Source organism: Lipotes vexillifer, unplaced genomic scaffold, assembly GCF_000442215.2.
Source record: "Lipotes vexillifer unplaced genomic scaffold, Lipotes_vexillifer_v1.1 scaffold543, whole genome shotgun sequence".
In the NCBI taxonomy this organism is placed as follows: domain Eukaryota; kingdom Metazoa; phylum Chordata; class Mammalia; order Artiodactyla; family Lipotidae; genus Lipotes; species Lipotes vexillifer.
In genome coordinates this window covers 3,375,435-3,386,585 of record NW_006799055.1, presented here as the reverse complement: position 1 = coordinate 3,386,585, position 11,151 = coordinate 3,375,435, and the positions used below count along the sequence as shown (strand labels likewise).

Genomic DNA, 11,151 nt, shown 5'->3' with positions numbered 1-11,151 from the left:
TGTAGGGAAGTTACCATGGTCGATTTAGGGATTTGTTGAGTAGAAATGGGGTGCTTTCAGCTTCAGATTCCAGGTTGGCATGTATATCTTTCCACTGCCAATAGTTCTCTTAGTAAGAATTTAATGTGAATCAAAGTTAGCCTGTATCTTAAAGTGAGTGAAGGAAATTTGTTGTATAAAGAGGAATCCATTTACCTGGCTTTTAAATAATTCTTATGAATTTGTCACCTCTGTGCCTATTTAAAGGTAGTATTTTGCCCCATATTTTCTTGTCTTTATAAAACACTTAAACTTGCAAAGTCTGACTCTGCTATAGCATGGAGAAACACTTGAACAAAAAGCTCTTCCAGTATAAATACTGTTTCATTAGAATATTTGAGGCTAGGCATTGTCTTTTTCTTGTTGGAACAGTACCTTGCTAACTAGTGCTAACATGGCAGGATAATTGTTAAGCTTCACAAATTAATAAGTACATAAACTAGATAGGAATAAAAAATATTTTTTACCTCAAAAAATGGCGCTGATTGTTTTTGGCAAGTATGCACAATTTCACAGGCTGTTTGGGTTTTCTGTTTGTTTATTTTTTCGTTTCACTTTATTTGGTTATGGTTCCCGTGTTCCATCTGCAGCTTTGTATGTATTTCACAGATAAGGTAATGTTTGAAGCACTTAAACTCACCAAAATTTTTAGGTAATAAATTTGATTAAACTTGTACTGAGACCACTGGGTGGGATGGAGGTTTAACAGGGAATGAGACACGGGGGTGGGTGGGGTGGGAATATGTATGTACAGACAATATTCCTTGATATTTATAATTGCTAGGAATTAATGTGGCTTATTAGGGGAGAAAAAGAACTAAAAAACACTCCCTGCCAACATAAAAATGCATTTTCTTTTGGAAAGAACCACTTTATTTTCCTCCTTTCTTTTTCTTTTTTCCTTTCCTTTTTTTTCTTTTCTTTTCTTTTTTTTTTTCCTTTCTTTTTGTTTTAAAGATATTTGGGCTATAGGGTGTATATTTGCAGAACTACTAACGTCAGAACCAATATTTCACTGTCGACAAGAGGACATCAAAACTAGTAATCCTTATCACCATGACCAGCTGGACAGAATATTCAATGTAATGGGATTTCCTGCAGGTACACATTATGTTTTTGTTTTTGTTTTTAAATCACTGTTGTTTGAACTTAGATATCTTCATTGGAAAGGTGTATATTTTTAGCTGATGAAAGCTACTCTTACTCAGTTCTCTGTGTTGATGACTTGCATTAATCAAAGACCCATAGAAATAGCAAAATTTGTAGAGTTCACATATTAGCATAAAATATTTAGGGGTTTCTTGAATTTGCAGGGTGTATTTTTGTTTCATTTTGGTTTTTGGTTTTGTTTTGTTTCATATTCAAAATGATTGCAATATCTGTATTTAAAAGGTGCCTTTAGTTCTCTCCATTGGAGATGAAATAAAATTCAGCAGTATATATTTCTGTCTGGCAGTATATATAATAATGTCATTACTTGGTATTTGATTACAAATTTTGAACAGTATTTCTGTTTAGGGCACTGTGCAGTACATTGTATTGAATAATAGCGTTTTTTGCTATATAACTCTTGTCAGTAAGAACATTCTTTGAAGTTAGAACAGTCAGGATGTGAGTGAAGGGCTCACATTGCACAGTGACCGTGCCTGCCTGATTGCAGCAGGGAGGGAGTTGTTGGGTGTCCCGTCACAGGCTTTAGATCTGTAGCTGCATCCCAGTCCCTTGTGCCACAAGACAGCCGTTCATCACCCACCAGAAACTCTGCGCAGAGGTCCAGAATAAAGAACATTTGTTTAAAACCCCTACATAGTTCTGGCTAGTCAAGTACTTATTAGAAGTTATTTCTTATTATGAATTTTTCTTAGGTCAGTAACTCAAAACTAATACAGAAATATCTGGGAGTTATAATTCCACATCCCTTATAAGTGTTAATTAGCAGTAAATGCAGAATAACTACCTTTCTCCAAAACTGACTGACATTTCTACAGAGATTGCTTTGTTGTGATGGGAATTTCATTTATTCACTAAATATTTATTTATTGAGCACCTGCCATGTTTCAGGCACTGTGTTAAATATGAAATATTGTCCATATAACAGACGTGACTCTTGCCCTCTTGGAGTTGACGTTGAACTGCTCTAAGGAGAATGTTGAGAGAATGGGAGTAGTTTGAGTAATGGGGAGAATGGCCTTTTCTTCCCACCTCTGATGTACCCATCATATCAGAGGCCCCAGGGGAAAGAGCATGGCTTATAGGGGTGGAGTTGGGGGCAGCCTCCATTGGTGATGGTTCTAAAATGGTTCTTAGTATGTGGTTCCCCAGTTAGGGTAGGCTTAGCTTATAAGGAACCTAAAAGGCAGGCAGCAAAATTTAGACTTGTGCTAAAGAATGAGACTCTGTGATAAGTTCTTGAGAACTAGTGACATGGCTTATGTTCAATTTTAGACAGATTAGTGTGGCAGGGGTATGTAAAAATCAATTTAAGAAAGGTAACTCAAGTCAGGAAACCAGCTGCTTACCTGTAGCGGTACTCCAGGTATAAAGTGATTTGGATGGAGAAGAAAGAATAAAGATATAATTTTTGACAGGAAGCATGTAATTGAGGAAAGAATAAAAGATTATCTCAGCATTTCTAGGTTGAGAAATTGACAAAATAGAGAAATTGAACAAGGAAGTAGTTAAGGAGAAAATGCCATTTAGGAATTTAAAGTCCGTGTTTAGTTTACAATATGTGCTATCTGGAGGTTAGGTAGCAAATATTTTCGTAAGTCAGTTGAAAGGAAAGCAAGCCTCTGAAGGTCATTTAAAAGCTGAAGTGCCGTGAAGCTACCTGGTAGAGTGCGGGCACCTGTGGGCTCACGGTGAGGGTGACAGCAAGCTTCTAAAAAAAGCGTGTGGTGCCTGAGTAGCTCTAATGACAGCAAGACTGATCTAGGCATTTCCCACCTAATGTATCCAGTAGCTGGAAACTAGCCAAGGCACCAGCTGACTTGTTAATAGGCTAGTTGCATCCTACCCTGTTCCATTTCAAAGAGCTGCTACTGCTTACCTTGATGACCACATAAACCAGTGTATTTAATGAGGGGAAAGTGAGGAGGGCCATAGGAAAAGAGGTACAGCTTAAAGCTACTGAGGGGGAAGATAGTACACTTATTGTTGAGGAGATTGGGTGCTGATTTAACCAAGAAATTTGGTGGGACAAAAGTGGTTTTACAAATAGAAATAGAACTGTTAAATAACAGAAATATTTGTTTATAACTTGTTCCTCTGTAGTTACAGAAATTGAGGTAACTTATAGTAAAACATATAGAAAGTAGGCATTCAAAAAATAAAGTTAAAAAGAGATAGATTGAACTCAGTACAAGGTATGGGGAATTGCATTTACGTGTTTAAGATGTTTACTATAGCTGACCATTTATTTGAAGTCTGTGCTTTCCTGGAAGTTAAAAGTATAGGACAGGTAATGAAAAGTGAAGTAACCTTTATTAAAATTCTTGAGAATAGGAACCTAGACAATATAAAATTATATCAATGTATTTCACAGATAAAGATTGGGAAGATATAAAAAAGATGCCTGAACATTCAACATTAATGAAAGATTTCAGAAGAAATACGTAAGTTGGAAAGAAAATAGACCTTTTATTGATTTTTGCTTTTCTAGAATTCTCAGTATAAGATTGAATACTCAACACAAGATCATTCTATTAAATAATTTTACTTATTTACTCTAATAAATACTTTTGCATTATGATAGTCTTCATTTCTTAAGATGTTTGAATGGTGATAGAAAGAAGGTGAATATCTTATATTAATTAGCAGCTGATTTGGATATGAGAAAATAAGTCAGTTCATTTCTTTCCATATTTATTACTTTCTGGAAGCTGTGCATCCATGGAAAGTATCATAGCTGAAGCAGTAAGTAAGAGACTGAAATAAACAAACCTTGCTGGTAGCCACCTGCCTACCCGCCCAGGTTGGTTGTAAATTTAAGTACGTTTTAATGGAGAAGAAGGAATATTTCATTTATTCTCAATGTAGGATCAGGGGGATTGGGAGAGGGATTTTATAGACCTGTGACAAATTTTTTAAAATTTGTATTTATTTTAAACTTACTAGTAAGGCTGGGTTAAACTCTTGACCCATATGTTATTTAAGATAATTGTGGAGATAGCATTCATGTGAACAAAGCCAAACAGTGTGCATATTATTCATGAAATTATCTTGCATTTAATCCGTAGTATCCATTCAGAAGTGACTAGTGTGAATACTGAATGAAATATAAAATTGATTGAATACCATTTTCAATATATGTTCTGTGTCGGTTATCATTAAAATAATTCTGTTTGGAAAAACTTCAGCCAATGTAAAATTGACCTCATATCTAATACAGCTATTTCATAGTATTTCTCTTTCAGGTATACCAACTGCAGCCTTATCAAGTATATGGAAAAACATAAAGTTAAACCAGATAGTAAAGCATTCCACTTGGTAAGCATTAGAGAAAAGTACTAAACAGTAGTAATGCATTTTTTTCCCCCTGTTAAGCCCAACTGAGGCTTTTTTGAGTCAATTTCTGTGGTTACTCAGCACTCTTAGAGTTCTTTAATAGTAATACTAATGCAGAGATCTCGTTGGTGCCTATAGTAAAGATATCAAATACTTGTCTTTCTAAACCCATTAATTAGAAAAATTAATTAGAATTTCTAATTAATTAGAAAAATTAATACTAATTTTTCTAAACATTAATTCACAGACTTAATGTTTGGTTACATTAGATTTTCTAAAGAGAGTCAGTGTACCAAGTCTGTCAAGTCATTTTTAAAATTCCATTTATTGGTTTTCATCAGTTATTTTAAAATTTCAAAGAAGAATCAAGATGAAAACAATCCCACTGTTCAGAAATAAGTTTTACAGATTACCTCTGTATAAGTTTACCTCTTATAGACTTGGCTGTTAAAGGTCCTTCAGGGACCTTTATGTGCTTTTTCTGGAAGAATATAAGAAATGTAGTATATAGATAGTATATAATGGAAAAATGGTTTGACCTAGAATCTAAATGAATCTGCACTATCAAGGTAATTTGTGACATTATATTCAACTATTGTCAATTTAAACTTGTTTACAGTAAACTTTCCATTTTTACATCATAACAATTAAAAATGTTTTTCAGTTTTATGGTTTTCAAAAAAAGTAATATAAAGGGGGAATTTGGGGAAGCGGGTTATATTTTGCTTGGCTTTAAATTCTTTTAATCCTTTATTCCCAGTATTTTTAAATGAGTTCATTAAATGGGAATTTTTTTACTTTGAAAGGATTAAGCTTTCCTTTATTACAGTCCCAGGCCCCTTGGCAGATAGTTCTTGTATCTCTGCTTTTTCTTCTCCTTCTCCTCTTCTGCTTCTGCATCTTCTTCAGTAATTTTTTATCATGTTGTGTATCATACATTTCATATCTAATCAGCAATTTAAAAAGCAGTGCTTAACTGACCATATTACCACACAGTGTATTATTATCCAAATCATGGCTTCTTATAATGTACTTAAAATAGTACCCAAATTGGAAGGTAAGTTAGATCCTTCAAAGTTATGGCCTTATTTATTCTAACAAAATAATGATAATAGTGGTAGAACAAAAGTCACAATTTAGGGCAATTATCTTACGTCCCCCCAATTCACTGCTACTCAGTCTAGTCTGAGGAGACTCTCGCTACCGCCACCACTAAAAAGTGTAGAGAGATAGGCTTCCTTTACAGCTTACTTGGTTGTTTTTACTAGGGTGACCTATCTTGGGTGGTTCCATCTGAAAGCTCTAATACAATTCCATTAAAACGGTTGAGTATTTTAAGTAGCAAATGCATGCTTTTCCTTTCAATCTCAAAATAAATCTTGCTTCCACTGAAATATCAGCTCATTAAAATTAAAGTCTCAGCATCCCAGCATTTCATCTGCATTTAAAAATATTTTCTGTCCGTTTGTTCTCTGATTGTGTCATCTCCCACTGTCTCCACATGTCTGCTAGTTGCTTGGTTTTCAGAGTATGGTCATAGGTTGGCGGCACCAGAGGCATCTGGGAGTTGTTAGGAAGTGCTCCAGGGATGACTCTGGTGTACTCTAAAGCCTGGAAAACACTGCATTAGATCAGAGATCATAAGCTGAGAGACTACTGTTTAGATCTTCTCTTAAATCACATATTTACATCAAATACTCTAGTTCTTAGAGCCTTCAGTAAATTATATTTCAGCCAAAAGATACTGAGTTTTCACGTTAGTGTGACATTGCTTTATGTGATAATAGTCATGACAATGGCTAACACTTAGGTAGTGCTTGCTTTGTGCCCGGCACGGCTAGAATTGCTTTCCACATATTAACTCGTTTAATTCTGAAAATAAACTTATGATAAAAGGTACTGTTTTTAATCTCCATTTGAGAAATGGGGTTACAGAGTGGTTAAGTAACTTGTTCAGAATCTCTCAACTGATAAATTCATAGCCACACCTCTGCACTTTACGAGCTCTGTGCCAGCCACCACATTTATTCAGACCAGCGCAGCGCTGTCGGGAGGACTCGGACGCCCGCGCTGTCTGGTAGGGCAGCTCCAGCCACATGTGCTTGCTGGCATGACTGAGAAACTGATTTCTTAATTGGTTATTAATTAATTAATTTTTAATGTGGTTTAATTTGGTTGTAATTCATTTAGATTTAAATCTAAATAGCCACTTGTGGCGGGTGTATTATTTGTGTTATAATAAAAGTTTTCCCCTTAACAGAAAATACAAGAATTTTAGTCCCATTTTAAATTGGATATAGCAATTTAGGGAAAAGGTCATTGGTTTAGAGTGAGAAGACATAAGTTTAGTTACTTCTTGTAGGAGAACCAAGTGAGATAATGAGTCTTAGAATGACTAAAATGTGAATTATTACATTAAATGGAACAACTGGGAGATTTTTTTGTTGTTGTTAGTTTGGGGGAATAAATACCCTCCAAATTCTGGTGTTATTCATCAAAAAACATATGCCTCCCAAAAATGTGCCAAAGAGTATAAAACTAAGAGAAGTAATGCAGTGATGTGTTTATGGTTTGTGGTTTCAGCTTCAGAAGTTGCTTACCATGGACCCAATAAAGCGAATTACCTCAGAGCAGGCTATGCAGGACCCCTATTTCCTAGAAGACCCACTTCCTACATCAGAGTAAGTGATCAATTTATTAAGTCACTAGCATGATAGAGTTTTTTGGTGCATATGCTTTACTTTAGTTGTCAGCTCCAAGTTGCCATTGCTCTTACATGGGGACCCAAGGAAATCCTTACGAGAAGTGAAAAGTGAGCTCTGATGACTGAAGCATCGTCAGGGTTTACAGCTGTCAGTCCTTCAGACTCCCTGAGCTGGCTCACTGCTTGCAGTTACAGTATTGTGTTCCAGTTGCAAACTGCATTCCCAAATATATTTGTGTTTCCATACTCTCATTTTAAATGCAGTTTGGAGAGTAAAATAATGACATTCCAGCTGGAATCTGTCTTTTGGTTGTGGTGATAAAAAAGGAACCTGGGATCAAAGAAGAAAGCTGAGTCCTATCAGATGATTATTGATTATTTTTATACAATGAAAAGCCCTCCCCTGGCCTGCTGTGACGTCACTGCTTAGAAGAAGAGATTCATTGTGTCACAGCGGCATGAAAGGTGCTTAAATCACAAATAAGCAGGCAGAGAGTCCATCTGAAAAGATGAAAACAAAAACCATTTAAATGCAGCATTTGAAATATTGATTAGTATACCCGAAATCACTTTTCTTTTTTCTTATGATCAGCGTTTTTGCCGGTTGTCAAATCCCTTACCCCAAGCGAGAATTTTTAACAGAAGAGGAGCCTGATGACAAAGGAGACAAAGTAAGTGTTAAAGTGCGCTTGGCCACTTGTTTAATTCGGCGCCGCCCTGCCACTGCCCGGCGTGGGCGCGCTCCGTTCTCCTCCTGAGCTGAGCTTTATTCTTGTGTTTAACCACTTGAGAAGAACCAGCAGCAGCAGCAGGGCAATAACCACACGAACGGGACCGGCCACCCGGGGAATCAGGACAGCAGTCACACCCAGGGGCCCCCGCTGAAGAAAGTGAGAGTCGTCCCTCCTACCACTACCTCAGGTGGACTGATCATGACCTCAGACTATCAGGTACTTCCCATCTGTTTCGCATTGACCTGCCTTGTCAGTATTGCATGTGGGCTTGCGACCACTGGGAAATGCGACGTCGTTAAGAAAATACCGACCTTTACATGCCTGGGAAACACGTTGACGTGAAGAGTTATTGGCATTGAAAGCACTTGGTGGTACAGTAGAGGGGGCTTAGCCAGACTTGACATGATCAGACGTAAATTACGCCATTCATTAACTCTGTGACCTTGGACAAGGCTTTAGCTTCTCATCTGTAACATGAGACGGGCGAAGCCTAACCTGCCGTTGCCGTGGGAGCAGCTGTGGTGAACTTCAGCACCCAGCGTACAGTGGGCGCTCAGGAAGTGATGTCTGTCGTTTCTGAAACCACAGTGATTAAGGACTCAGGCTTCCAAATCCCAGCCCTGCCACTGACTTCTGGGCAACCTTGAGTAGGTGGTTCAGATGTTCTCAGTTTCCTCATTTGTCGGATGGATGTGGATAATGGTCAGCGTGAGGCTGTGGTCAGGATTCCATGAGCGGACGTGAGCTAAGGACAGTGGCCGGCCCGACTGACAGGCATTTAGTAGATGACACCACTCACCTCTTCGTTCTTACTATCGTCGTCATCATTAGAATTCTTAGTAGCGCTCACAGTGCACGGGACACACTTCCTGGTGCTGGTGGTGGTGCTGGTGGTGACTGTAATCATGGGAAGAGCTTGCTGAGTACTTACCATGTGCCAGCTCTTCTGCTAAGTATGAAACAGACATCATTTCCTCCAGGCGTTAACAACTCTGTGAGGTCAGCATTATTGTCGCTTCAGAAAACTGAGGCTCTAGAGGTTAAACCCCTTTCCCGCGTTCACCCCACGAGCTGGAGGTAGACTCAGGACGCAGGCTCAGATCCGCGGGGGGTGGCTCCGATGCCACTTGTGGATCCTCTCAAGTGACAGACCCATTTTGAACGTCGTGTACCACCTCCCTGCTGGTTCTAATCCTGTTCTCAACTGATCTGGATTTCAGTGTGGAAGCATACTGAAAACTTGACCAATTAGAGTTATTTCCCTACTAAAAGAGAGAAAGAGGTCTTAGTAAACTAATACGGCTCCCAGAGCCTGCGGCTACCCCTCAACAACTAGATATGACCTCTTTGCTATGGTTAACGGGAGGTCCAGCCCACCAAACCCTGGGAATCATTGCCTGAGTAGTAATTGTCCTCCAGTAAGCTCACAAACAGGCGTCTTGCGGGTTGATGTTTGCTCCACTACCTTTTCCTCCTCACCTGGAGGGAAAGAACGCACCTCTCGGCACAAGGATTGTTTGCACGCTCAGGTGGTGCGTCCTGAGCATGAGAATGAAGCAGGGTGGAGCATGTTGCTGCGCTTCTGTTTGTTGAAGTTATTATTGTGGTGGTTTTTGTGGGTGGTTTCAAAAATAGCATTTCTGACTACAGTTTCACATGTCCACTCTTTTTAAAATGTTATTTTTGCTAGGGTTGGCAGAATTTCAAATTACATGATTTATTAAACATGCTTTGAAAGAAGAAAGTATTAAATCATGGTTAATCTTTTGTAGTGTTTGTCTTGGGGAACTAACAGTATGAGAGAGAGGTGCAGGACTGGGAATAGCAATAGAAGAGATCAAAACTAGAGGACTCTGAACTCTGCCCCTTGCGCTGTTTTTAGAATTGAGAATACCACTCTTCCTACATTTTAATCATTGTAACTTTACTTTTGTATATCACTTGTAGCAGAAAGTAAGATTCATTAATGTAAAGGGCATAAAAATAGCTCATGCTGAAGAAATGATTCTGCGGTACCCTTTTTTGTCATATTCATTTTTGTTCTTTAGTCATGCGTGTGTGTTGAGAGTTTTCTATTGAAGAAACAAGCATGTAGTCTAGTTTTGAATTTCTTAATGTACACATCATTGAGTTCAAGAGTAAGCATCCCAGGCAAGTTAGTTATCATTTATCAGGTAGATACAAAACAGCATAAAAGGGAGTTCCTGTTATAGAAAAAAAAAAAATGAACTGCACAGCACAGTAGTAAGACTCAGCTTAGTGTTATTTTACCAGAAATACTTCTGACCTTCATAAAGAAAAGCTGATATTAAAAGATTTGGGGGTTTTGTCATTTTAATTCTAAAGCCAGTACATAGCACAAGACTTTTAAAATTCTTACTGCCGTAAAATAGAAGACATTTCAAACACACTTAAGCCTTGCTGGCTCAGGATACAGCCAGCGCATAGAACACCTGAGTCACATGTGCCCTCCCTCTCCTTTTCCAGCGTTCCAATCCACATGCTGCCTATCCCAACCCTGGACCAAGCACATCACAGCCACAGAGCAGCATGGGATACTCAACTACCTCCCAGCAGCCTCCACAGTACTCTCATCAGACACACCGGTACTGAGCTGCATCGGATACTGTCCATGCACTGTCGCTGTGCTGCAGGGCTGCCTGCGGCTCTCGGCGGGAACCTGGAATGGGCCATGAGAATGTACTGTGCAGCCACGTAGTCAAATGTCCGGTAGCCGAGTTCCACCACTTTTCACAGATTGGGGTAGTGGCTTCCAAGTTGTACCTTTTTGGAGTTAGACTTGAGGAGAAAGTGCTGTAGCACAGTTTGTGTTGTGGGTTTGCTACTTCCATAGTTTACTTGACATGATTCAGACTGACCAACGCATTTTTTTCAGTGACAGTCTGTAGCAGTTGAAGCTGTGAAACGTGCTAGGGGCGAGCATTTGTCGTTGTATGTGGTGAATTCTTCCAGTGTAACAACATTATCTGACCAATAGTACACACACACACAAAAGTGTAACTGGTACTTGAAACATACAGTATATGTTAACAAAGTAACCAAGACTCAAAATGAGATTATTTCGGTACACCGTTCATTTTAGTGTCTTAACAGTGGGTTGATTCGTTTTCTACATTAATCAGTGTTTTTTGACCAAGAATATTGCTT

At 38.5% G+C, this 11,151-nt stretch overlaps 1 protein-coding gene across 2 annotated transcripts in view; it reads left to right on the top strand.

The window, feature by feature from the left end:
• The window catches only part of CDK8 (cyclin dependent kinase 8), a 96,781-nt gene extending 85,837 nt beyond the window's left edge, over positions 1 to 10,944 (top strand). The window contains exons 7-13 of one of the 2 annotated variants that reach the window (XM_007471452.1): positions 997 to 1,140; positions 3,584 to 3,653; positions 4,455 to 4,527; positions 7,129 to 7,226; positions 7,842 to 7,920; positions 8,041 to 8,199; positions 10,471 to 10,944. In XM_007471452.1, coding sequence (XP_007471514.1) covers positions 997 to 1,140; positions 3,584 to 3,653; positions 4,455 to 4,527; positions 7,129 to 7,226; positions 7,842 to 7,920; positions 8,041 to 8,199; positions 10,471 to 10,596 — 749 coding nt within the window. In that variant the 3' untranslated portion in view covers positions 10,597 to 10,944. The remainder of the gene's footprint in view (positions 1 to 996; positions 1,141 to 3,583; positions 3,654 to 4,454; positions 4,528 to 7,128; positions 7,227 to 7,841; positions 7,921 to 8,040; positions 8,200 to 10,470) is intronic. The other variant, XM_007471453.1, reaches the window with a different exon arrangement.
• The last annotated feature ends 207 nt before the right edge of the window (positions 10,945 to 11,151 follow it).